Source organism: Psammomys obesus, unplaced genomic scaffold (assembly GCF_907164565.1).
Source record: "Psammomys obesus unplaced genomic scaffold, mPsaObe1.curated_primary_1811, whole genome shotgun sequence".
Taxonomy (NCBI): Eukaryota; Metazoa; Chordata; class Mammalia; order Rodentia; family Muridae; genus Psammomys; species Psammomys obesus.
Genome location: NW_026591497.1, coordinates 1,011,401 through 1,038,969, shown reverse-complemented (window position 1 = coordinate 1,038,969; position 27,569 = coordinate 1,011,401). Strand labels below are relative to the sequence as shown.

The window sequence follows — 27,569 nt, the reverse complement described above, 5'->3', positions numbered from 1 at the left end:
GTTGTGAGCCACCATGTGGTTGCAGGAAATTAAACTCAGGACCTCTGGAAGAGCAGACAGTGCTCTCAATTTCTGAGCCATCTCTCCAGCTACAAGTGGATCTTTAAGAGTTAAAGGTCAGCCTGAACTACCCAGAAACTCTCTAACTTCCCCTCCTGGCCCCACACAAAATACAGTCAGGGTTATTGATAAGGGCTAGTCATTCAGAGGCTCTGACCAGGGGAGTGGCGCTCTGGACACTCAAATGGCAACTGCCCTTCCCCGGTGAGAGGGTTGTACTGCTGACCTGGAGCTCGCTGGTGCAGCTCAGATCCAGCTGCTCATGCCTCTTGAGCCTCTGAGGGCTGGAGAGATGGTTCAGCAGTTGGTTGAGCACACAGCAGTCTGGGGTTTGGCCCCCAGCACCCACCAACACCCTCTTCTGGCCTCTCCAGCAATGCATGCATGTGATGCAGACACACAGGCATTGCTCCTTCACATAAGTTTTGTTTTTTTTTTTTTTTTTTTTGTGTTTTTTTGTTTGTTTGTTTTTAACACAAAAGGATTACAGGGTTTTAAGACATTTCTCAAGGCAAACAAAGAGCCAGGGCTTCTCTTAAGGTCATAGGACATATGCTGGGAGTAGGTTAATCTTTTTAGTGTAAAGGGGCTAGTTTCGTGTAAATATTCCACACCGAGTTTGGAATCCGCATTTCCCCTTTCTCCCTTTTCTAACTTCTCTAGGTTTGCCTGGGAAGACATTCTTGTAAAACCAGTTTCTGGAAGCAGAGGTGGGTGATGCTTGATGATGGAACCAGTTCTGAGCAGGGAGCCTGCCCCCACGTCAGGTTAACACAGGCCTTGTTTCTGCTGTAACTGAATCTACATGCTCTAGGACCTGCAGGCAGAAAGGACTGCATCACAGGTAAAGAGGAACTCTGTCCAGTACCTTCGCCCACAGTTCCAGGGACGCCATGCATGTGAGCACGCTAAAGATTCAGCCGAGACGATGAAAGTCTCCGAAGCAAGAATGGTTTATTCGGATCCTTGGTCAGTTATATTTTGGGTTGACTTCTGGTCATGGGTCCCATGATGTATTCTGAACTTACATCAAAATATAAGGCCCAGTGATAAAACTTGAAGGAAAAAAGTTTTTTTTCTTTAAAAACAAAGGACTGGTTTAAGAACACCACGGAGATGGTGCTGCTGCTAGTGTCACATTAGGCCTTTGGTGTCTTAGTGCTGATGTGAGGGGTTGGGTTCTTCATACAGGCATTTCTACAGATGGGAGCTTCCCTTGAAGTCCTTGGTTTTACGGGTGAAACCAATGCTGCTGAGTCTTGCATCCACAGAAGCTGGCAGAATCCAACTCCATCCCCAAGCTGCTAAGGACCAGTGGCCATCTACAATGCTTGCCTGCCATGTGCCCCTGTGGGCCTGGAACCAACTCTAAATAAAATGCTCACTTAATGGCTTGTGGCCCATGTGCCAGGCCCTGTCCTGTCATTCCTGGTGCTCGGGGTCTTCAGGGCTGATTAGCCAGGAGAACAAAGACCAAAGGTGGTAGCAAATTGATGTTTAAAGAGAATCAAAAGCTGACTTTTCTCAGTCTCTTAAAAATTTTGCTTCTCCTTTGGAGTGGATACTGAGCTGATGCCCTGGTATTTCACGGAGAGAAGATACCATTTTGCCCACCTCACAGAAAGACCTATGCAGGCTCAGCTCCCACAAGGTCTGTACTGCTGTGGGCACACTAGTTCCTGAGCTCTGTACAGCAAAACAGTAAGATGCTTACAAAGGCCTTGATAGCTAGCTCAGCTGCTTGTGGGACCTTGGGCTGAAGGCAACCCATAGCCCAGCACTGATTGTCCTCAAGACATGAACCTTCTGACACCATCCCATCCATGGCAGGCCTGCCTGGACCATGTTCTTCCTACTCTGCGTTCTTCTGAATAACCCCTCCTTTGGAGGGAAACTGCTGCCAAGAACTCTGAACATGACCTCCCCTCTATTCCTAGCTTCAAAGCACCAGCCAGGGCCTCTCAGGCCCGCAAGTCTGCTCTGGAGAGAGTAGTAACCAGCAGGTCAGAGCTGGTGCAGCTTCCCCCGCTCAGTGAGCAGCGTCATAGCTACGGCATAGAAGAGGTAGCCTAGGACCAGGAGCAAGGAGCAGGGCAGGGGCCCAATGCAGAACAGAGAGGCTACAAAGAAGGCCATCAGGAGCAGCAGCAGTGTCCGGTAACTGCCCAGGAAACGCAGGCTGAGCCTGGGGGCCCGGGCAGGAGTGGCCGCCTGCCTCCGTCCCACAGGGCTGAGCAGGTGTCTGTTGCTCAGGGCAGGTTCAGTGAGGTGATAGCGACAGAAGCTGCCGAGAAAGTCATTCCGGGAGCACAGAGCTGCCATCTGGCCTGCAAACTGGATAACAATTAGGATTCAGCAGAGCTGGGGACAGCGGGGCACCCTTCCTTCCAAGTGCCTCTGGGACTAGGTGATTCTCACAGGCTCACTCTCCACCCAGACTCCCACAGGATCAAGCGGGCTGGGAGGAGGAAGATGCTGCCTAGAGCAGGAGTCCTCTCTGGAAGCTATGCCCAGAAGCATCCTAGCTGCCCCTGCTGCTCACTTACTCTGCGGTTGATGGCAGAGGACAGCCGGAAGAGCGCTCGGACCAGACTGGTGATTTCGTAGCTCCGGATAGGCTGCAGCTCTAAGTCCCCCTGGTACTCAATTTCAAACCTTCGAAGACCATTAATGATCTAGAAACCCAAGCAGTGGGTATAGCTCCAGAAATACATAGATCTTTGTAAACAACACGTGCAACCCACCTCCATGGACAGATCACGTAAGCATCACATGCCCTTTGACAGAGGTGGTTTACCTGGTAGCGGCCCAGGGGTGTAAGGATGAGTCCTTCTTCCCCAACGATGCAATCTGGGAGCTGCTGCTTCCCATTCTCATCCCGTGCATTGCCCAGGGCAAGTGTGAGCTGGGTCAGCTGGGCGTCACTGAGCTAGAGAGGAAGGCTCCTGCTTTCAGTTTCAAAGGGCAGGAAGGGGAGAGCTCCACCCGCACTGGAGTGAGCCCCTCACAGAAGGACCCGTGTAGGGCTTACCCGGAATATCTGGCGCAGGTACTCCAGGGCTTTCTCCAGGTACTCATCTGTCTTGCGGACGCTGTCCTGACCCATCTCATCCAGGTCGTTAGCAGGATAGGAGCTATTTGGGTCTGTGGGGCCAAAGCCCAGCCATGACAGGAAGGAAGAGCCAGCTGGGCTCTCTACACACTGATCAGAGATGGACTTGGCAGTCTGCTTGGCCTGTGTGATGAGCTGAGCAAGGCGCAAGACCTGCGAGGAAGGCACAGGCATAGCAAACAGGTTCAAGGGGTCACCAGAAGAGGTGATGTCCCTGCCATTTGGGCAGGGGGGGCCTGGGGAACCAGCTCTAGGAAGAGTGCCCACCCAGAGAGAAAAGGGGCATCTTACGATTAATGGGGTGGACAATCTTTATTATGAGAAAATAATTAGCCATTAGCAGGAAGGGGAGGGCTTAGAGCATCTGCTCAGTATCCAGCCTTCCTTCTTCCCTCCCTTCACAGAAAACACCTTCCCTGGTTCTGCTGGTCCTCACAGCTTCAGGGACTCCACATCAGGTGGACCTCTGACCACTTACCAGGTTCCGAACTTCAGGACCAAACATTGGGGTGTATTTGCAGTCCTGGCCCTCCAGGCTGTAGACATGGCTCTTCACCTTGAAGGAGGCATCTGTCACAACTGGGGGCCATGGTGACAGGAAGCTGCTGGTGACTGTGAAAAGACGATGTTGGCGGTGGGGAATGATGAGCTCTGGCTCCAGGAACAGCTGCTCACCTAGAAAGCAAGATGCACACGGAGTCTGACCCTGCTTTCCAGGTACTCCAGGAAGGATTCTAGAGTATTTGCTCAGGTTTGTGAAGCGCTGTGACAATGCTGAACCTCCAGGCCCTACCTGTGTACTGTCTCTGGGGGTGGTAGCTTGAGAAACCAGCTCTATTGGCTTAGGAGCCCCAGCAACCCCAACAGTAGACAAGTGCTCACACAGCAGCAGTCACCAGGGGCAGTCAGCAGCTCTGACAGCTACAGCTGAGAGCCCTGAGCTCTGAGCTCAGGACAGCCATTGCCTGGCTGCCTGCACTAGGAAGGGGGCATTCAACCAAGCTAAGAGATTTTACCACACTTTTAATGTGCAAAGTCCCCAGGCCAGCCTGTCCCAAGCCGCATTTCATTTCTATGAGGAATAAACACGGGGAGTCTAAAGAAACTGGCAGTTCTATGACAGTGTAATAAAACAATTTCATATATGAAAAAAAGAAATTTGCAGTTATCCTCGGACATAATTCATTCAGGAGAGTTGGTTTTATGTTTGTTTTTTGAGACAAAATCTCACTCCTTCAGGCTGGCTTCTATAACTTTCTATGCCTAGAGAATGGCCTTGAACTCCTGATCTTCCTAAGTGCTACAGTGTCAGGCATGCACCAATGCACCCAACTAAAAAGATCATCATGAACACATTAATAGCCTATATTCCTAGTACTCAAAAGGCTGAGGTGGAGGATTGCCAGGAATTTGAGGCTAGTCTGGTCTGCATAGTACCAAGCCAGTCTGCTGGCCGGCCATGAGTATAGCACAAGACCCTGCCATAAAACAAAACCAAAAAAAGTGAAAACCCTTCAGATTTCCCAGTGAGCATCCTCAAGACGCACAGCATCTTTGGCTTCCTCTGCATGCCGCTTCTCAGCAGCTAAGGGCCTAGCTAAGGGGAACTGGCCCAGGGCTTAAGACTCACCTTTCTGGATCATCTCCGTCAGATTGGGCTGGGCAAAGACCTTAGCCACCCGGAATACCATGAGTGCGTTCTTAGGGCTGACAAGGTCTGTGCGGAGTGCACGATTCAAGAAGCTCACAAACAGCTTGGTGTACATCAGCAGGTTTTCCTGGATGAAGGGTGCCCTGGAGACAGGTGGCGGCATGACCATGGTGTAGACATCTTGAGGCAGGGGCCACACTCACTCCCTACACCTCACCCTTCCTGATCCCCCAGCTGCTGCTGCCAGACAAGGGAGTCACAGACACTAGGCATGTAAGGGGAGAACAGCTCAGTCCTCTAACACAAGCGAGCATCAAACATGACATTCTCAAGGAGGCCATGGGCACCACGGCAAGGTCTACTAGAACAGGACACGATGGGCAAGCCTGGAGCCCAGGAAAGGGAAGGCCAGAGGAACCTCAGTACCACAGAGAAAAGATGATGAGGACATGGCAGTTAGTCTGTGCTGGTAGAGTGACTGTGGAGCCAGGCTAGGCCAAAGCAAGGAGATGGTTCCCAGGGTCACCATGTGCTCATTCCTTAAGGCCTGAAGCACAGCGAGATGCTGAGCTGAGCACCTGTCCTTCCAAGCAGTTTCTGCTGGAGATGGCAATGGCATCACTGGGGCGCTCACCATTTCTCCGACACACACCGTGGCTGGGAATCACTGCCCTGAGCCTGCTTCTCAGGGGCATACCTCCACGGCTGCAAGTAGCTCAGCCACATCTCCAGGACCTAGGAGGAACATACATGCCCTGAAGGCCTGTGGTTGTAGGCTGATGTACTTGACTTCCAGGTCACCGTTTGGTGATCTGGACTTGGCTCTAAAGACAGTCCATACAAATATGGGTGCCACAGCTGAGGGGCTACCGTCCCGCCCGGCTCTGGACTCTTCTTCCCAGACTTCAGTGTCAATGCCAGTGAGTGAGCAGCTTCTCCTCAATGTTCCAAAAAACACCCTACAGGAACTCAAGTACCTCGTGCCAGCCCCTCAGAAAGGGCCGTGGGAGCCGCGCATGGGTCTTCTGTACCCAAGGGCCAACAGAACAACACGAACGACACGACTCACTGAGGCATCATCTCTAAGGCTTGCGATGACTGCCCCTCCTGTCCTGTCAGCCCACCCCACAGGCTGTCAACATCACGGCACAGAGAAAAACAGTGGGGGTGAGGGTTAGGGACAGGTGCTTACGGCTCTGAAGGATGCATCCAGAGGCCAGTGGCCAAAACAGTGCTGCAGGAAGACATACAGCTTCTGCTGGACAAACCGAGGCACTGCAGCCCTGTTGGGACAGGAGGACCACCAGCTGTCACTTGTCCAGGAGTGTGTGCCTGTTCACAGGGCCAGCCCTGGTTTCTGAGCTTTTTACTGGCTCCCAGTAGTAAACACTGAACACACTCCTGAAGTAAGATAGGTTCCTAGCCTGGTTCCCCAGAAGAAACCAGAGGTCAAGAACACAGTACATAAGTAGTCTTTGAAATCAGGCTCTGGCACTAGGATTAAGGGATAGGATTAAGGGATAAGACAGAACAGCAAGGCTGTGACCTCTGTTCAGCCAACTCTTCCCACTGCACAGGGAGCTTCTAGAGCAGTGGCTCTCACCTGCAGGTCCCGATCACCACAGAGATCGCATATTACATTACAATTCAAAACAGTAGCAGAATTACCGTTATGAAGTAGCAATTAAATACTTTTATGGATGGGGTCACCACGACACGAGGAACTTATTAAAGGGTCAGATGCAGCATTAGAAAGGCTGAGAAGCACTGCTCTAGAGAGAAGGCTTTAAGAGCAGAAGCAGCCAGGCAGCCCCAGCCTCTGGCCTCAAAGAGGCCAACAGGGATCAGTCACAGTAGACATAAGGGAAGTAGAGGCCCAGGAGCCCCACCACACCGTACACCCACCGCTTGAACTCCTCGAGGGGACTGGTGGCATGGGAGTGTGCCGACGGTGAGGCCTGGTCTGGCTTCAGGCTGTTGGCAAAGGCGTGCAGGTGCTTGAGCAGCAGGCGCACCACCAGCACGTGCTCCTCGGTGGGCGTGAAGGACTCCTAGGGAGGAGGTGGGGTGTCAGGGCCAGATGAGATCTACAGCCCCTTCTGCCCACGTCTAGTGGCTCTGCAGCCCCACAGGAGACAACCACCAGGCCAGGCAGGTCATCCCGTGCTGAAAGACCTGACACCAGCTCACAGCAAGGAGGCATGTGGCCTTGTGCCTGCCCTGGGCTGGTGAAAGCAGACAAGTCAGCAAAAAGCACCTCACACCCCACATGGCAGCATCTGGACATGAACCTCAGGGCCCTGTTTTCTGCTGAATGAGGGTGAGAACAGGGGTGCTGCTAGCCCCTTAAGCTCTGGACCCAAGGTAGTCTGCCTGCCTCTCATCATGCAGAAAGCTCACCAGGGCCCACCTTGCCCAAGCCGACGTCTCTTCTCCCCAGTTCCTTCTCCAGCTACAATCCCAGCCCTTCCCAGCTGCCTGTCTTGGTCATAGCCAGACAGGGACTCAACTCTGGAAGAAGACAGGGAGTGGCTCCACCACTGCCAATGGGCCTATAGTCAGCTCAAGACCCCAGGACAAGAGCATTCTCACACTTGTGAGTTGAGTTTATACACCACACAAGCACATGATCTTTGAACCAAAAGGAGCCTTTTACTGGCTCTTGGGCTCTCTGGTTGTTGAGCATGAGTGTAGGTGGTGCTTGGAGTGGCTTGTGGGCAGGGAATAGAGATACCATCTGGAGGCAAGAGTGAGTACAGTCAGGCACATCCTCATGCCCCACATCCACTGGGCCTTGATGACTTGTGAGGCTAAGGCTGACAAAGGGCCTGGGCCCTGCGACACACATAAATCCATGAGACCATACATAGGCTCTGTCCACTCAGGCCTCTCTGTCATGAAAATGCCTCCACAGTGGTTGGGAATGCTGACACACACCTGCAATCCCATCACTTGGAAGGCTGAGACAGGGGGACTGCCATAAGTTCTAGGCCACCATGGTCTACCTAGCAGGTCAGTCAAGGCAACATAATAAAACTGTCTCAAAAAGAAAGAGGGAGAAAAGGCCCTCCAGTCCAGGTGGCACCACACTAGCTAACCTAAGGAGGGGTTGTTCTCTTCTGCGTTTCACAATTTTAAAGGCTTCCTGAAGCAAATTTTTGCTGCTTCAGAGAAAGGACAGATGAGACACAGTGACAAAGCCTACACCCTCTGAAACATGAGAGCTAACCTAATTCCCACAATACAATATTAAGAGGTGGGGCCTGGTGATCTTACCCTGGTGATAAGAGGGTTCTGATCAGGGTTCTAATCTCAGGACAGATCAAAGCCATCATATGATCAGTGGGTTAATGGGCCATCTCCAGAGTGAGTGCCAAAAAGCCAGTCTGGCCTCTTGGGATGGAACAGGTTTTTTGAGGCCTTAGGCACAGAGCTGCCCCAGCCTTGCACTTTCTGAGACACTTGCACTCAGCTAGGGGCTCAGCCTAGCCTCAAGCTGGCAATCTGCCCACAGCCTCCTCACAAGCAAGTGCTGATCCCACTTTGGTCTCAACAACACTTGTCTCCTTCCATGACATCAGCCAGCACTAAAGCCATCATCAGATGTAACCCCGCACCCCCATTCTGAACCAGCACTGAGTATAAAGAAAAACAAAAAACTCTGGTCTTTATTTGACTAGTCTGTAACACTTGATAATAGAAAACAGACTAGAACATACAGTCATCACACAGACTAATCAATACTAAAGACCACCAGGCTAGGCTAGCTCCCGCTAATATCCTTCTCTCAGCTCCTCTCCTGGCAGCTCAGCCACTCTGAGCAGTGACATCAGCTCAGTCCCTCAGCTTCGAAAGCCAGCAGCTCGGTCCCAGGAGGCGCACCTCCGCTAGCAGCAAGCACTGCCACATCTTACCCGGCTTCTGATGGAGGGTCCAGACGGCCAGCTCTAGCCACCCTTCCCAGCCCCTCTCCCCTCTCCCGTGGTGTAGGGGTGGAGGCTCATATGCTAGAGGGGCATTGTAGGTGTCCCCAGTGCCACCTGCACTTTGTAATGACATAAGAATGTGGTTCCAAAGCCCACAGCATTTCCCACTATGCCCCGCCCCCCCCCCCCCCCCCGTCATCTTCACAGGGGCTCTACCCAGGGACCTGCTTCACTGCTGAGCCCTTCCACAGGAACTACTCACTAGCTGGTGCTCCTGAGCAGGAACTCCACTGTGGGAAGCATTTATGACCCCAAGCCAGCAAATGGCAAGCACTGCTTTCTCATCTTTGCTCAAGTTCAATGTCAACTGTTAGGTGTTCTTCCCCAGGGTAAATCAGACACAGCACTGTTGGGGAGCACATCTCCATATTCCCACAGGTTCTCACAAATCAGCCAACTCCATTCCCCCAAATACCTGAGGTCTGAACTCCACTCTACTGACCTCAAATCCGTTCACACATTGGCCATTTTTGCCTAAGCAGGCAGCAATCTCCGCGAAGTCACCGCTTGCGCTCATTTGCCTCTGAAGGAGTCTGTAAATGGCTGCACTCAACAGAAGGACGGCCCCAATGGCTCTGGGGGAGCCCATGTTCTCCCTACCCTTTTGAGGGGTATCAATCCTATCATATGATCAGTGGGTTAATGGGTCATCTCCAGAGTGAGTGCCATAAAGCCAGCCTGGCCTCTGGGGGCTGAACCCAGGCGTTGCACAGGCTTTGTAAGGTCTGAACAGGGCAGGAGCCATATCTCATATAAGCCTTCTGAATTGTGAGGCTAAGTCAGACCACTGCAAGGCTCCCTCACAAAACCAGAGAAGCTGAGACAGCTCTGCAGGCTAGGGCCTTAGGAGGAAGATTTCATTATCTACGGCCAGCCAGGCTGTGCACCTCACACCACCACATGGCCACACACCAAAAACCAGGCTAGCCTGCAAACCTGAAGGGCAAGTCACGCTGAAGGCTGAATTGGGCCTGCCTCTAACATATTGGCTTCATTTGCTCAGGACTTCTGGGACCCCTTACTCTGGCACTATATCAACACACACTGCGCCCACCTTGGGGCAGGGGGAGGGAAGAAAAGGCCAGTACTTGATAGGCGTGGAGGGCCTGGAGGCTGGGTTGGGCAGGGCTGTGGAGGGCGCTGGAGACATTGAGTCGGTAGTGTAGAACCTCCAACTGAGAGACAACAAACAGAGAAAGGCCAAGAAGCAGATTGGAGGACATATAGGGTGGGGAATGGAAAGTAATCAGATATGGAAGGGGAAGGAAGGTGGGGAAAGAAAACACAAGGAGCCCAAGAGAAAGAACAAAGGAGAAAAAAACAAAAAACAAGAACAAAAGTTCATCAGTGACAATACCCAACCAACTGTGCCCAGCAGCCCCAGGTCCCCCAGGTAAGCCTAGCTCAGACAGCGGGACCCTCAAGACCACCTACCCCACTGTGAGCCCTCACAAGATCACCAGGAGGTCCTGGGCTGCTGAGGCCTCAGCCGCTTTCAAGTATAACACAGTCCCTAAGAAGATGGTGTGTGCTTATATATGTGGCAGTTTTGCACACAGCAGCCACCAAAGCCCAGGATTGCACTGTCACTGGGACATGCTGCTGCTACCAAGACCCAGCAAGTCTTGATTTTCAGAAAAAAAAAAAAAAAAAAAAAAAAAAAAAAGCCTCTGAGCAAAGCACAGGAGGACTGTGCAAGGGAGGTAAATGGACAGCTGGTCTTCTGTCCACCAGGCTCAGCAGCAGTTCGTAGAGGTAGCAGGCTTCTTCACAGAGGAGCACAGGGCAGGTCCCAGGCTCCCATGGATCCGATCAACCTGTCCTGAATGTGTGACTGAGGTGTTGTAAGCAGTCTTCAATTATGTTGTTTTGTTCTGAAACTGGGTGTCACAATGCAGCCTATGGCCACGGAACTGGTAATTCTGCCTCAGCTACAGGAGTGCCAGGGTTACAGGCACATGTAGGGGAGGTCAGGACAGGTCAGTCATGTGCAAGAACATTTTATAAAGGGAATTAAGGATGCAAAGAATCAGGGCTACTGGGGAGCAGGCCGAGGCTGTCCCTCAGATACTAAGTGAGGGAGTATTTAGGGGCTTCCATGGGTTGGTTTGACAAGAATTTTATTAAATTTGTTGGAATATAGCTCAGTGATAAAGAGCTTGCCTAGCACATATGAGGCCCTAGTTTCGGTCCCCAGTACCAGCAAAGGGGAAGGGGAATAGAATATATTGACCAAATCGGTAGGTAAGTATATAACACCATCAGTTCTCATCCATCCAAAACCATTAATGTTTCTCCCAGACCTAAGGAGATGGACCCAGGCCCAGTCCACCATGCTGTTCTCTGTCCCTACAATGGACACTGGTAAAGGTGGGGTGCTGACTAGTTCCAATGAGGAAGACAGCCTTTCCCACTTCACTAGGCACACAGGGCTCCCAAGGGACAGAACCCTCAAGAACCTGGCAGTCACACCCCCTAGAGGCTGGGGCAGCCCAGGACAGCAGAGGCAACAGTCAAGCCAGCAAGCCTCCTGGCCCCACTCAAGCACCCTACCTCCCTGCAGCACAGCTGCCTCTTAAAGCGCTCCTTCATCAAAGCATAGCCCAACGCCAGCACACATGCCCAACTAGCATGCCATCAACTGCAAAGGAGAGGAAAGAATGGACTTGGCAGCCAGAAGCTCCAGTGAGGGGAGCAAAGGCTCTTCCACACAGGCTTCCTTTGTGCCAGACCCAGGCTCAGCAGCAGTGCATAGAGGTAGCAGGCTTCTTCACAGAGGAGCACAGGGCAGGTCCCAGGCTCCTGTAGGCCACACCCACACCGCTCCCAGTCACCAGCAGTGAACATGTCCTCTGGACCTGGTCTGATCACAGAGCGGAATCTCAGGTAGCAAATTTTCTGCACTGTGGCTGTCAGGGCTTGGTAAAGACTTGGTGATTTCTGAAGGCTCAGTACAGGCCCCAAAACAGGATGGCGCTGTGGAGGAGTGCAGCTTCTGCAGCTGTCTCTCCTGGTTTCCAGCCTCTAGAAACCTTTGAGTTTTATGTTCTGTCTCAGTAAAAGGCAGAAAAGTACAGAGCCTGGCCAGGGAGCACCAACCTTCCCAGCATATCTTCCCCAAAGTCTGGACAAGAGGAAGCAATTGTGAGGACAAGAGGGAAGTACCTCCTTCCCCACAGAGACAGCCACTGACCCTTCCCTCTGACCACGGAAGACAGAATCATCAGAGGGGACAATCCAGAAGGGCTGTTCTGGTTGGCTCTTGAAAGCAGGTGTGGCTTCCACTCACTGGAAAAAGAGCAGGTGAAACAGGAAGACACTGCAGCAAAGCAAGTTGCATTAGCAAGGCCAAGCCACGTGGACACGGGAGAGCCAGCTTGAGGGCCCTGGGAACCTGGGGAAGCCCAGTCCCATCCTTCCATGTGCCAGCCAGAGCGTGAGTGAGTCTGGCTGGAAGCAGAGAGGGTATCACAGGCTCTCAGCAGTGCACAAGGCCCAGGAGAAATCTTCAGCCTTTCCCTGCCCTCCTTCCCCATTATGATGCCATGATTGGAGATTTGGGGGCTCTTCACTTTGAGAGTAGTAGGAGAGAGTCTCCATCTTCAACATAGCAGATTTTTGTTTTGTTTTGTTTTTCAAGGCAGAGTTTTTTTGTGTAGCCTTGGCTGTCCTGGACTAGATCTGTAGACCAGGCTGGTCTCAAACTCACAGCTATCCACCCCCCTCTGCCTCTGGGATTATAGGCATGCGCCACTGTGCCCAGCAACACTGAAGAATGTTGGAGCTTCCGGAACTCTGTGGTAACAGGGCACAGGGCTCACTATCCACTCACAAGATGCGTGTCTCCATGTGCATACCACCACCCACGCACACTTCAAAGCAAGTGCTTGAGAACCCACCTAGCAGTGACAGGGGAGTCTACCGAGTAAGGGGACGCGGGCAGCATGTGTGTTGATGCTGCCTGTGGGTGGTTCTGACACTCTCAATACCCACCAGGCCACTCACTAATTGAACGTAACTCTTTTACCTGACTAGCCCACTAGAGTACTTGCCCAAGGGACACCACCACCAGCAGTTTCCAGGGACTCTGCCACCTCCACATCTCTGCACATGAGATGGGAGGAAGGTACGGGAAAGGCTGAGGAAGAGGAGGAGGAAGCAGGCTAGAGCACATGCAGGAGGATCCTAGAGCCCACACACCACAAATGGCTACTTGCTGATGATTTGCAATTCAGAAGAGCAAGCAGGCCAAAGAGGTATACGGTCACCACAGCACGTAGGGACCTTGCTCAGGGCCACCTCAAAGTATCTGGGCACTGTTAATGCAGTGGAGAAACTAGACATGGAACCCAAAGGGACCCACAGTTCTGTCTGTCCCAGAAGACCAAGAGCATCAGGCCGAGCCATTCCCAATGCTGGGAAGGGGCTGTGGAGCTGCACGGGGGACCCCAGAGAGGACAGACCTCAGGCTCAAGGGTCACATCTTATGTACAGTATCCCAGGCTGACCAAATGGGCTTCTGCTTCCCTCCATCCAAGGTGAGACAAGGGACTCATGCTGAGGACAACATACAGCAGGCTAGCCAGGGCATGAGACAGGAGATGGAATGATGACCATGCAAACATACCTTGGCATGAGGGGACTGCATTTTTTGGTACATCTCCAGGGAGTAATGATGAAGCCACATTTCAACAAAAACCTGCAAAAGGGCATTAACTGATGAAACTGTCAACAGGGCACTACACCATTTAATGGTGACGAAGGCTTTCCAACAAATGGTGCTGGAAACAGGCTGCCCACATGCCAAAGAAGGAAGCTGTGAAGTACCCGATCCCACACATAAGAATTAATGCAAAATGGAACAGTGACAAGAACTAAAGCCACAAAACTCAGAAGAAAATATGGGGCAAAGCTTTGGCCATAACTCCTTTGAAGTTTATTAAAAAAAAAAAAAAAAAAAGACAATAGAGATGTCATCAAAAACAAACCTTTAGTGCAACAAAAGCACTTTTACTAGAGTGAAAGCAATCTGCAGAAGAGGAGAAAATACTTGAAACCCCTCTACTCTGTACCTAATAAGGAATTTCTATGTAGCATATATAAAGCTAAAAATTCAGCTTTATATATGGAGAGATGGCTTAGTGGTTAAGAACACTGGCTAATCTTCCAGAAGACCTGAGTTCAATTCCCAGCAACCAAATGGTGGCTCACAACCATCGATAATGGGATCTGATGCCATATTCTGGTGTGCAGGTGTTCATGCAGACAAAGCACTCATATATAAATAAATAAAACATAAAACAACAACAACAAAAAACCTCAATCAACCTTGTATCAAAAACAAACAAAAAACAAGGCTGGATATGCATCTCAGCACTCTAGACAAGCAGATAGATTTCTTTAAGTTCAAGGTCAACCTGGTCTACACAGCAAATTCTAGGGCTGCCAGATCTACAGTGTGAGACCCTGCCTTTAATCAAAATGACACTACATCATGCCCACAGTAACTACTCAGTTCCCAGCACCCACATGATGGCTCACAACCACCTGTAACTATTGTTCTAGAGGACCTGCTGCCCTCTTCTGATGTGAGCATGGTGCACAGACATACATGAAGGCAAAACAGACACTTAAAAAAAAAAAAAAAAAAAAAGCTGAGAGTAACATGATACTGACTTCAGAAAACAGTACTAAGCAGGCTTTCCATATGATCTCACAGTGCTATTTCTAGGTACATTATAATCCAAAGATCTACAAGCTGGATGCTAGAGAGAAGGCTTAATGGTTATGAGCACTTGCTGCTTTTCCACAGGACCTTGGACCAGTTAAGTTCCCAGCACCCATTCAGGCAGTTCAGGTGCAAAACTCTCTTCTGGCCTCTGTAGTCACATGGCACATACTCACACACACACACACATATAAATACAAGTAAAACTAAATAAATCTAAAGGCAGATACTCGCACATTCATAGCAGGCTAAATGTCTACAGGCAGACGGATGGAGACAGCCATAAAGCAGAGTACTATTTGACCATTAAAAATAAGATTTTCGGCCAGAGACGGCTTAGCAGTTGAAAAGCACTGGCTGTTCCTCCATAGGACCCAGCACCACATGGCAGTTCACACTTGTCTGTAACTGCAGTTCAGGGCTTCTGACACCCTCACACAGACTACATGCAGGCAAGGAAAAAAAAAAAGAGAGAGAGAGAGAGAGAGAGATTTTATTTGTTTGCTTTTGGGACAAGTTTTTACTATGCAGTGCAGGCTGGCCTTGAACTTGGGATCCTTCTATCTCAGCTACCTAAGTCTGGGATTACCAGTTAGTATATGCCACCAAGTCCAGTAAAAGGAAGGAAATCCATGCTACAAGAATGAATCCTGGGGCTGGAGAGATGGCTCAGTGGTTAAGAGCACTGTCCGCTCTTCTTGAGGTTCTGAGTTCAATTCCCAGCACCCACATGGCAGCTCACAACTGTCTATAACTCCAGTTCCAAGGGATCAGACACCTTTATACTAATGCACATAAAATAAATAAAATGAATTAAAAAAATGAACCCTGAGGATATTATGCTAAATTATGCAAACCAGTCACAAAAATAATCTCTGTAATCTAGATAAATCATCTAGAAACAGGGTGCCTAGTGTAGTCAAATTTTTAGAGATAAAAGCAAAATAGTGCTTCCTGGGGGCTAGGACGAAAGGAAAACGAAGAACAGCAATAAAGGGTTAGTTTTTTAAAAAAAATAATATATTTTATTTAAATATAAAATGTGTTTTTTGCACTTCCCTCAAAGCTTAGGGAGCACTGTGGAATATGGGGCTAAAGGGTTATCAGAGCCAACGGTCAGGAAAAACTGGAGTCAGGTGACTTTAGGCCATGACAGGACCAGTGCACTCATCAACTCCCAGCAGCTGTGGCTGTCTGCACCAACTTAGTACAGACCACACCAGGCAACATCCCAGCACGGAAAGAGGCAGGAGCTCACAAGCCTACCCTAACTAAGAGCTACCAATGGATAACTTCTGTGAGTATGTGTTAGGGGAGGTGCTGTTCTTTGATGGTGCAGCTCCCAGGTCAACTGAGCATCAAGAAATAACCCCATGCTCACAAGTACATGAACTGCGTACAGCCTGAACTCCGAATTACAAAAGCAAGAAAAGGAAAGGAAAGGGGAAGGGGAAGAAGGGGAAGGGGAAGGGAAGGGAAGGGAAAGCAAGCATGGGAAGCAGGAAGAAGTAGGGAATGGGGATTGGGAGGAGTAGAGGGAGGACTACTGCATGCATCTATGGAATTGTCAGAGTTAAAAAAAGATATGTTTAATGCAGTTTGGAGGGCCTCAGCAGTTAAGAGCATTTGCTACTCTTGCTGTAGCTCAGTTCCCAGCTCCCACAGTGACTTGCAACCGTCTGTAACTCTAGTTCCAAGGAATCTGATGCCCTCTCCTGCCCTCTGCAGGTAACTGCATGCACGGCGCATATAAACTCACATAGGCACACAGATGCCCAACAACCACTTGAAAAGGTTAACATTACTTGAAAAGGGTAAGGTTCATGTAGGATGCTGAGGTACATGGACATTGAATTCTAAGCCATAGGTAGTGTATACGGAACACATACATGGATGGATCTGTTGGGGATTAGAAGACTGGTGAATGAACAGATCCTTGTGAGAAAAACAACTGTGGATAGGGAAATCTGGAACAGAAAATAGTGTCTATGACACTTAGCTTACAGGAGTACATCATTGTCTCCTTGTCTGCTGTCTAAATGCCACAGCAAGAAAATGACATTTAGACCCAGGTCCCAATAGACTGGGTATTTTGAGATTCTGCCCCTAAGTGTGCAAGGCAGTTTGTTTTGAAACAGAAACAGGCCTCCTTTCTTCTTACCTGGAGGAGGGTTTCTGACCGCCAGATCTCATGAGAGGCAGGGTCTGCATTCACAGATGTCTGATGAGAGATGTGTCGCTTCAAGAGGCTAGTGTGAAGACCATAGGAGGCAAAGGGCATGGCTGGCGTCCTGACAGGAGATACAGAGACAATAGTAAGTTAGGGACCTCTGCTGACACCAACGGTCAACTACAACATACTGAGTTATAGCAATATAAGGTCCACACTGATAAACTTGACATCCTTATTATAGACTGTCCACTTAACAAGTAAGAGGGATGGGACCAGAAAGTCCCAGCTTACAGCATGCTCTATAATACCTGCGTAACTGAGACTAGAATATGCTAACATAAATGATTTGACAGTCTTCCCCACCAAGTCCTCAATCAGGTACAGATTTGACTTTACAGTAGAAATCCTGGTCAGCATCCTTAAGCACAATGACAAGCACCTGCCACCACTAAAGGAGCAGAGTCAGCAAAGATCTGACGGGACAGTGGGAAGAGCTTGAGGTTATCACATCACTGCTGTGACCCTATCTACTCAGCCCAAGCCGGGCTGAGGGATGAGCAGGTACAGAAAGAAGGAAGTGCCTACACCCACCCTGCCAAACACACCTAGGGACCTCTGCCACAGTCAAGAGGTATATGAAAAGTAAGGACCCAAGGGGCACAGAGATGACTTCTGTCCTAGTTAGTTTTCTGGCAACTTGACACAAGCTAGAGTTATCTGGGAAGAGGAACCTCCATTGAAAAGATGCCCTCAATAAAACTGCCTGTGACAAGTCTGTCGTGCGTTCTCTTGTTTAGTAGTTGATACAGGAGGACACAGGCAATAGCGGGGGCGGGGGCACCCCTGTGTAGATGGTCCTGAGTTACATTAGGAAGCAGGCTGAGGAAGCCCTGAGGAGCAAGCTGGCAAGTACCAGACTCCAGGCAGCAAGCGGGGGCGGGGTAGCTGGTGGTGAGCACTAAGCTACTCTCTGGATTTGATGATGGCTGGGTAGTGCTGCCTTCCCAAGGTCAGATGCTCTGTGCTCCCTCAAGAAAGTGATGGCTTCTAGGAAACACGCTGAATGCCATATGCCAGGGAAGGAGGCAAAGATCTGTAACCCAACACTCAGGAGGTGGAAGCAAGACGATCCTGAATTTGAAGGCAGCCTAGGCTACACATTGTGAGTGACTGGACAAAATCAACCAACCAACCAACCACATTTTCTTTACAAACAGACTGAAGATGAGGGCCGTAGCTGTGTCAACCATTTGGAAATTCGGGTTAAAAAGCTGTGAAAGTCCATCTGACAACTTTTCTGTAAGTGTGGCATTCCTTCAAAATGAGAGGCTAAAGCAAGCCACATACTAGGTCAGGGCAAATAATTTAGCACCTGAATTCAGCCTTGGAGAGGTAGGAATTTATTAGACCCCCAAGCCCTTCTCCCCAGCTACAGCACTGCCACGGTACCCGGGTCAGATCACCAGCTGAGACCTCAGCAGCCTCACCTCCCAGGTCTACCTGCATGAGGACATCTGCCCACATGGTTAGTTTTAGATGAAGGACTGACCTGGGATGCCCAGATCAGCAGACATGAGATGGACCAAAAACCTATGTCAGTCCCTGTCTATGGCCTCTTAGAGCAGATAGTGGGCCAGTCAGGTCAGGGAGGGAGCAGAGGAGCACAGACAGCTCCTGCTGGGGCAGAAGGGTTCCTAAGAATGGACGATGCTCTGGGCTAAGGACCCACCAAAAACCTCAGAACAAGCATACAGAGAGGCCTTGGGCCACCCTCAGGCTGAACCTCCAGCTGTGGAAACCTATCAGGCTTAGCTGGTATGGCCGAGCATAAAAGGTTCTCCAGGTTCTCCCCCTTGGCCTACTTATTCCTGTGACCATCCCTCCCCTTCCACCCTACTCACTGCTTTGGCAGCACTCAGACCTGCATCTGCACTGAGGGCCACTGGCCCTGCAAATGAAACCAAGACAAATCTTAACCCCTCCTGTCTTTGCCAGGCAAGAGAAGCTGAGAATTGTACCCCAGAAAAGTTAGGGAACCTTGGACATAAATAGCAATACTTAACTGGGCAATGCTTAGGCAATAGCATTATTGAGGCCACTCCCTGTAGAAGAACTAGGTCTTACAAGTCAAGGCGGCCTTACCTGGGAGCTGGTGACGGGCTGGATCCCCCTGGACTAGAGGAGAAGGGTGGAGGCACGCTGCCTTCAGTGGGCAGGAACCATGACAGGTACCTGTCCACGAGGATGAAATAGGCACAGTCTGAGGTGCGGACATGGAGGGGCGTAGGCATTGGCTAGAAAACCAAAACTGTTATGAGTGCTCTGGGCCCCGGCAATCACAGGCACACCCAGATCTTGCCCTGGCCCACCACTATGGTATCTGGACAAGCTGCACTCAGAGGCAGCCCTGCTGCACCTTTTGAGAGATGAGGCTCAAAGCAAAGAAGAACATGTAGTATTCGAACGGATCTGATGAGAGTGTCAAGGGACAAATGAAGAGATGGTAGGTCATCTTCCACGGGGTGCTAGCCACTCACAACCTCCCACACCTTGGGCCACCAAAGGATACTGAGAGCCAGGTTCAGGCCAAGGCCTCCGGTCGGGGGGAACTGGACCTTGTTGTGGTACAGAGGACTGTCAGGGAGGACATTCTCTTGAATGGATGCCTTCACAGGGCCCTGCAAAGAGAGGTAGGTTGGTGGACGGTCAAGAGCACAGTGACCTCCAGCTGTTCTAGCACTTTAGGGAAGGCTACTGAGGCAGATACCAATCCTTAGCTCATGCTTTATGGATTCAGTGTCCATCCTCTGAGCAGAAATAGGTTTAGAATTTCCCCTACACACACACACACACACACACACACACACACACACGTAAGAACTGTTTTTGAGTCCTACCTCCTCCCAAACATCACACTTCAACTTGCCCTGAAGATCTGGATACTCAGAAGAGCAGAGCAATGCAGCAACTTGGAACTTCCTACTACTCAGGCCACAGCACAACACAGTCTCCATCAGCAATTTGTAATGAGCTTTGTAAAATGCCAATTTCTAAGCTGTGAGCCCCTGGGGCCCTTATCACTCCCTGATCACTCATAGCACAGCTTCCCATCTGGGCCCTCTGTCCCTAGAGCTACTCACCACCACAGCTTACTTACAGGAAGGTAGGAGACAGGAAAGTCAAAGTTATAGTCTTCAGCTTGAAGCTTATAAACCAACTTCATCATTGGGCCACTGAACATAAAATTTAAAAAGAGGAGTGAGTGTGTAAACATGAGGAAGTACTCAGCCCTTCTCAAGTAGTAAACCTACGTACCTTGGGTCTAAAAATTCCATTGCAATGCTGTACTCCACAGGGTTCACACGCCCCTGTAGGCATCGGAGATTCCAACCAACAAGGACACCATCCAGGCTGCCAAAGATGCTCTCCACCAGCCATGGGAAGATGGCATGCAATTCCTAAAACAGTGCACAGAATGGCAGCTGGAATGCTCACTGAGTACCAGGGGCCATCCCTGACGCTGTTCCAATAGTCAGCACCATGAAGTGCCCAGCTGAGGTCACTCAATAGAGACCCACAGAAGCTCTGTTCCAATGGCCAAGAGTAGCTGTGAATTTTTCCGCTGGCGTCACATAACTCACCAACCTTATATTTGGGCCAACTGAGTCAGCCTTCGACATAAAATATTTTTTAATATTTATTAAAATATTTATAAAAACATTTATTTTTATTATTTCAAAAATTATGTGTATATGTGTATGGGTGTGTGCACATGAATGCAGGTGTCTGCGGAATCCAGAAGCAGGTGTCAGATATCCTAGAGCTGGAGTTACAGATGGCCATGAGCTGCCTGACATGGGTGCTGGAAACTAAACTTGGAGTTCTCTGAAAGAGTAGCAAGTGCTCTTAAGCACTGAGCCATCGCCCCAGTCTCCCTCACCCCGTCCACCAATGTTTGTGTTTTGCTTTGCTTTGCTTTTTTTGAGACAGTCTTGCTATGCTGTAGGATGGCCTTCAACTCACAGAAATCCTCCTGCCTTACCTCCTAATTGCTGAGACAACTGTCACTGTGCAGGCAAATATAACATGTTTTGGGGGCTGAAGATTTAATTCAGTGAAAGAGCACGTGCATACCTCGTATGAGGCACTACTTCAGATCCCAGATCACAACCACCACCAGAGGTTTGCTCTGATGGGGCAGAGAAACAGCTCAGTCAGTGGAGAGCTTGCTGCACAGCATGAAGACCTGGGTTTGATCCCCGACAACCATAAAAAAAATAATGGTGTTATGGCACATGCTTATAATCCCAGTACTGAGGAGGCAGTCAGGAGAATTCCTGGGGTCTGCTGGCCACCCAGCCTGGCCTAAAGAGCAATGCACAGGTCCCAGTGAGACTCTATCTCAAAAAACAAGGTGGATAGCTGCTGAGGAACAACCTGAGGTCGCCCGATGGCATACACAAGTATACCTTCACATATATACAGAGACACACGTGCACCTCCACACACAAACACTATTCCCCCAAACCATTCTGATCTTAACAGACATCTAGTAAAAAGGAGAGCAATATTCTTTTTAAAATCAAATCACCGGAACATAACAGCATATCAATTCACTGTCCAGGCCAATTTCGTGGGCTCAATAATTCCAAATGTGTACTAAACTCAACCTTAGCAACAATGGATATTTGGGACAGGATACGTCATTGTTGTTGTTGTTTTGAAACAAGGTCTCATACAACCCTGGGAGATCCTGAACCTGCTATGTAGCCTGGCCTTGAACTCCGATCTTCCTTCCTTCCAGTGCTGGAACTACAGCAAGCATTACTATACCAGGCTTTCAGGTGGACACATTTTTATTGCAGGAAGCTGTCCTGGGCATTACAGGATATTTCTAGCATTTCTGGCTTCTACTACAGACACTTAAGAATTATAGGAAATGCCCAAAGGGAGTTGCTGGCAAAGCCGTACCTTGGCTGGAAAATCCTCAATGACTTTCACCAAATCTTGGCAACGCTGTGCAAAGGGCTTATTTATAGCGTCAGCTTTCAGGCTAGCCTAGAAGACAATGTGAAAGAATTGTGAGCAGTCTTGCCTTGCAGTGCCTGCAAATAGTCTATGTCTAATCAAAAGACAATCGCAAGCAATAAAAATCCATAATGTTGTGCATGGGTCCAGCATTTCATGCATGTGCCACAAGAAGCTTCTAGAGAAGAGAAGCTGTAATTCTATCACTTTTAGACTAGAAAGTCTCAGGTGCTTTCCCTCAGGCATCCTGTTAGCTCACAGTGCTGCATTATTGAAAGGAAACTGACTCCCACTGACCCACAAATAGGGGCCAGCATTAGGGTCAGACCATAGTGAGGACAGGAACCCTGTGGCATGGGGACCCCTTACTCAGTCCACAAGTGTTGAGTTATACACAGGAGGTGCAAACTTCCCACCTCCTCAACCACCCATGATTGCATCACTGTGCTCATTAGTGAGAATGGCCAACACCGCACAGTACAGAACCCCTCTCTCTTAACCAGTGGAGAGTGACTTACTGGAATTACTGCTTTAAAAAATAATGCAGTTTGGAGAGGGTTTGGAAGAAGGAAAGAGAAGTGGGAAATTATATAATTATATTATAAACTCCAAAAATAAAAGAAATATATTTTTTTAAATAACAAAAAATATTGTAGTCTGAAACTATATATGGCTTCAGCCAACTCAATATTCATCAAGACAACTAATAAGCCAGAAAAATATTCAGGACAGGAACCAAGGAGATCTACTGAAGGTCCTGAGCTGTTGGGATAACACACTGACTCCAAGGAGAGGTGGCCTCTGGGCAAACAGGCTGAGATCAGGAGGTGCTAGACTTTCAACAAGCAGGCTTGGACCAAGGATTCTAATGCCTTGACCACCCCACCTTCAAACTACAAGAAATTGCCTGGGGCCTGTCTCAGAGAGGCCAATCTGACTGACTGTTCAGGCCGTGGGCCAAGACAGCTGGCTCTAGCAAGTTACACTGAGAAATACTCCTTAAAAAAAAAAAAAAAAAAAAAAGGCTGGGCATGATTGTGCAGTCCTTTAATCCCAGCACTCAAGAGGCAGGGGCATGTGGATCTCTGTGAGTTTGAGGTCAGTTTGGCCTACAGAGTGAGTTCCAGGATAGCCATGGGCACACAGAGAAACCCTATCTTCAAAATCAAAACCAACAAAAAAAAAAAGCCTATGAAATATATCTTCTGACAACTGGAATGAAGAATCCTTATCATTCAAATCTGTCTCCATCTGCTTTCCCAGCTTCATGTTCTAATACTTAAAGCCCTAGCAGGCAGCAGTGTCCCTCTATTTTTCACTGATAATAATGATAATTATTAGAACATTTCATACATATATAGAACTTATATATCATGACTACTGATATATATTCTTCTTATTCTAGGAACCAAAGGAAATAGCACTTGATTCAGCTCTTGTTTTTAGTTTTCAGAGGAAGTTTCACTGTATAGCTCTGGCTAACTTGGAATTCCCTAATTTCATTGTGTAGCCCAAGTTGGCCTAAACTCCTTTTTTCCTTTTTTGGGGGGATGGGTGGGGAGCATTTCTCTGTGTAACAGTCCTGGATGTCCTGGAACTCACTCTGCAGATCAGGCTGCTCTCAAACTCCCAAGAGCTCAGTCTCCAGAGTGCAGGATGATAGGCATGAGCTATCTACCACACCTGGCACTGCCTCGAACTCTTAACCTTCCAGTCTCAGCCTCCCAAGTACTGGCTGAATCAACTAACTTGGTAAATGAGAAAATTCCAGTTCAGAAATTGAGTGCACCCAACCAACATCCTGCACTAAGAGAAGGTACAATAAGTATTCTAACACTGATATTGGTATTATTTCCTATTAAAAAAAAAAAAAAGGAAAATCCAGTAAAGTTTTTCAAATCAGCTGAGTATTATGGCACATGCCCATAATAATCCTTGCACCTGGGGAACAAAGACAAGCAGGACTACAGTTCAAGAGGTCAGCACAGCCAGGCATGGTGGTGCACGCCTTTAATCCTAGCACTCAGATGGCAGACAGGTGGATCTCTGAGTTCAAGGCCAGCCTGGTCCTCAGAGTGAGTTCCAGGACAGCCAGAGCCGCACAAAGAAACCCTGTCTCAAAAGCCAAAGAAGCAGAGGGCAAGCAGCATGGATTAATAGCAAGACTCCTGTCTAAAAATGAGACCTTCAGATTAGTGGAAAGAAGTTCTAAGTTCCTCAGCTACAAATTCTCACAGGCAGCTGACACTTACCAGGAGGAAGCTGGGCTGCTGTAGGTGAGGGAAAGCCATTGCAGTCTCCCAGGGAAAGTCACAAACAGCCGCCTTAGGGAACCACTGTGAAAACACAAACACAAAATCTCTGTTTCTTCTACACAACAGATTATACAATTGCACAATGTATGGGAGAACATTTGTTGAAATCAGCACAAACCACACACCATGTATTCCTTTGAGTTGCGAAATGCAGCAGGCATACAGACCACAGTAGCCAGCTTCAGAGCTAACTTTGTGGTGGAGACTACTGGGTAATCCTTATACGGCACTTGTTAGATATCAGGATTGACTTTAAGAGTGTCTCACTTATTTCCTTATCTAATTACCAGTGACAGGCAGAATTCTTGACCATCCCCAAGATTCTTCTTCTTGACTATTCAATCAAACACCCATCCAAATACTGTTGTAAAGAGATTTTTAAAAGAACAACTGAAGTACAATGTCAGTGGACCTTAAGATACAGAGCAGAGCTCATCTAGAATTCAAGACCTTAAAGAAACTGGATTCTGAGACCAAACTGAATAAGCTTGGAAGCATATTCTTCCCTAGAACCTGCAGATCGGATCAAGTCTGGATCTGGGCCTTCTCCTGCCCTAAGCAGATAAGTCAGTATCTGCCTGGATTTGTGACTGGTTATACAGCAAATGCAAAGGGTGCTCAGTTAGGCAAGAATAGAAAACACATCTTCACAGTAACCCCAGAAGTCCTGAACTACATTGCAAACTAAACCAAAATGACTGGGGCAGCATAAAATTGTGGACTATTTGATAAGGGTAGGGCTCTAGAGGGGACAAATAATTCCTCACAGGAAGCAGGCAGCTGAAAGTTCAGAGATGTCAAACGTGGGTCTTTTCGGGAAGTGGGCAACGACTCCTACACACTTGCTTTTAAACTGTCAGTCACGCCCCATGCCAGCGTGAAAGTGCTTCGCCCGACCCCTCAAAACCCACTTTCATCAGGAGCTGCTTCCGACTCTTTTTGGGGTTTCTATAAAGACGCCCTCCGACCAAGCTTATCGCTCCACAGACTTCCTTTGGCAGCACTCTGAGAGGCTGCGGCTTGCCACCATTTGGTGACCACAGTTGCTCTATACCGCAAAATCTTCGAGACAACCCTATTACAGAGGAGGAAACTGAGGCCGGAGAGGTCGGAAGGTAGAACCTGGACCCATACCGAGTTCTACGACGAGCAGCGCTTGCTGAGCCCAAGCCTCAATTTTCACTCCAGGTCCTTCCTCCCTCCCTCAACTCTAGCATCGAGCGTCCATCGAGCCCCCACGGGGCCTGTCTGCGAGGACTGCGCAGGAAGGCGGCGGAAAGGCATGACCCTGGAGGATGGCGGGAGGGTGCAGCTGGGCCCTCGGTCCCCGCCGGCCCCGCTCAGGCCGAGCTGCCGGGCGACCCGAGTCCCACGGCTCGAGGAGGAACGGAGCCGACCTCGACGGGGGCTCGAGACAACCGCACGCTGCGGGGCTGCCTCGCGCGCGGCTGCCGCCACTCACCTGCAGTGCCGGGAGCACCGATCTCGAGTTTCGCAGAAATGGAAGGCGCCATTCGGCCGCTCGGCGCCGCAGTGTCGTCATCAAGCTGCGCCGGGCGCCACGCCCCTTGCTTTGGCGCGAATTAAAGAGGATGGAAGTAAGATCTGAAGTGCGGAGGAAAGCAAGGATATTTATGGGCAAGAATTTTCTAACCAGGGCTTCACGCAGAAATAGGCTCGAGAGTTAAAAACGGGACTTCACGAAACTTAAAGGTTTCTACAGAGAGGCGGGGCGTGGTGGCACACTCCTTTAATCCCAGCCCTTGGGAGGCAGAGGCAGGCGGATCTCTGTGAGTTCAAGGTCAGCTTGGTCTACGGAGCGAGTTTCAGGACAGCCAAGGCTACGCAGAGAAACTCGGTCTCGGAAAACAAAACAAAAAATCTTCTTCCTTTATAAGCTAATTAAAAATTTAAAAAGCCGCCTTGTTAGAGCTCTGAAGGAGTGCTTCAAGCACGGAATCTGCACAAGATAGATAATCACATGCAATCATGAATACCTGTCAACGAACAAGCATTTACCAAGTTCCCAGCATATGGGAGGGACTGTTCTGGGTGCCGCTACCTAAACCAGCGGTCCATCAGGGGTTTGATGGTCAGACAGAGGACAGCTTTCCACCACTCCATGTGCATGCCCAACACACTGCCCTGTGCGCATTAGACGTTCAGAACAAGTCAAGCAATCGACTATGTAAAGATCTTTCTAGAGACTTGCCCTATATACTGGAGCTGCTGGCTAAGACCTGCGGGGACCATGCGTGGAAACGGGTGGCCAGTAGCTGGCGCGGTGTAGATTCCTGACAGGCTGTGCCAGGTAATGTCCGCAGGGTGGGAGGGGATGAGCGGAGAGGGGAAAGGAGGGAAGAGGGGAGGAGGTAGGGTGTATGGGAGGTACACTAGGCCCAATGCTCACCTTTTTCAGGCTGCAGAGATTGAGTCAGGAGCTAGTGGTGCTGGACTTGAGGCTTCCACAGGGCTGGAGGCGACGAAACTGCAGAAGCTGGCATATGAACCCAAAAAGGATGCTGGGTGCCGAGGAGATGGAGCTGTAAGAGCTTGGGCAGACTGCGGGTACGGATATCGACCCCGAGAGTCAGTGCTTCCAAATTATAGTTCCGAAAGACACGCCTGGTTTAGATCCCCTCCAGACTGCCTCTGTTACTCTGAAAAAGCTCCCCTCCCCCAGCTTCATTCTCTCCTCATCCTCTCTCCCTCCCTCTGGATGTAGGTCTTGTTGTCCTGGAACTCACTACATAGACCAAGCTGGCATGGAACTCATAGAGATCCTCCTGCCTCTGCCTTCAGGATGATGGGATTAAAGGATGGATTTTCAGGGCAGTGGCTGGGCTGGCTCCCTCTGGAGGAGGTTTTGTCTTGGAAGCCACAGGGCTCACTTGAATTTGTTTTTCCAAGATCCTGGTGGACGTGCTGAATCGGAACATAGCTGCTTGAGGTCTTTCTGATGCTGATGCTCTTGAGATCTTTCTGAAGTCTATGTGTGCTGGGCAGCGATCCCCAGGACTTAGTGTTCATATTTCTGTACACATCAGACACCTGAGGTCAGGGCTGGCCTTTTGCTCCTTCCTGGATGTTGATAGGGGGATGCAATTCAACTTGAAACGAATAGGCAGGCCTGCCTGTGGGTCCCCTCCCTCGGTCTGAAGGCCCAGCCATCTTCTGGAGCCCTAGTTGGCCCCACTTTTGGGAGTGTGTGCTGGATCAAGGACTGGTCCAAACAGACTAGTGTCCATTTGTCTAAATCATGTTCACACACACCCCCTAAGATTTATTTCTTCATATGTGTGCCAGCAGGCCAGAAGAGGGCACCAGATATCATTATAGATTGTTGTGAGCCACCATGTGGTTGCTGGGAATTGAACTCACGACCTTTGGAAGAACAGCCAGTGCTCGTAACCTCCGAGCCATGTCTCTAACCCTCCTCCTCATCTTCATTATGCCGTCTTCCACAAGCACAAGCACAAGCACAAGCACGTGGCTAAAAATGGCTTTGGTCCCTGT

General features: G+C 49.5%; 1 protein-coding gene across 2 annotated transcripts; it reads right to left on the bottom strand.

Moving 5' to 3' along the window:
• Nucleotides 1-989: 989 nt before the first annotated feature.
• Nucleotides 990-25,572, bottom strand: Smpd4 (sphingomyelin phosphodiesterase 4). Of its 2 annotated transcripts, XM_055610252.1 has the most exons (20): nt 25,516-25,572; nt 23,991-24,074; nt 21,682-21,768; nt 20,026-20,168; nt 19,868-19,943; nt 19,280-19,388; nt 19,127-19,179; nt 18,853-19,004; nt 16,699-16,828; nt 13,437-13,508; nt 9,898-9,984; nt 6,729-6,874; nt 6,016-6,106; nt 5,458-5,558; nt 4,803-4,966; nt 3,651-3,847; nt 3,092-3,325; nt 2,858-2,989; nt 2,607-2,735; nt 990-2,394 (listed from the first exon to the last, which is right to left on the bottom strand). In XM_055610252.1, exons 2-20 carry the CDS (start codon nt 24,027-24,029, stop codon nt 2,065-2,067), a joined length of 2,472 nt encoding a protein of 823 aa, XP_055466227.1. In that variant the 5' UTR covers nt 24,030-24,074; nt 25,516-25,572; the 3' UTR covers nt 990-2,064. The 2 variants fall into 2 exon arrangements, with proteins under 2 accessions (XP_055466227.1, XP_055466228.1); XM_055610253.1 differs by lacking the exon at nt 9,898-9,984.
• Nucleotides 25,573-27,569: the final 1,997 nt, after the last annotated feature.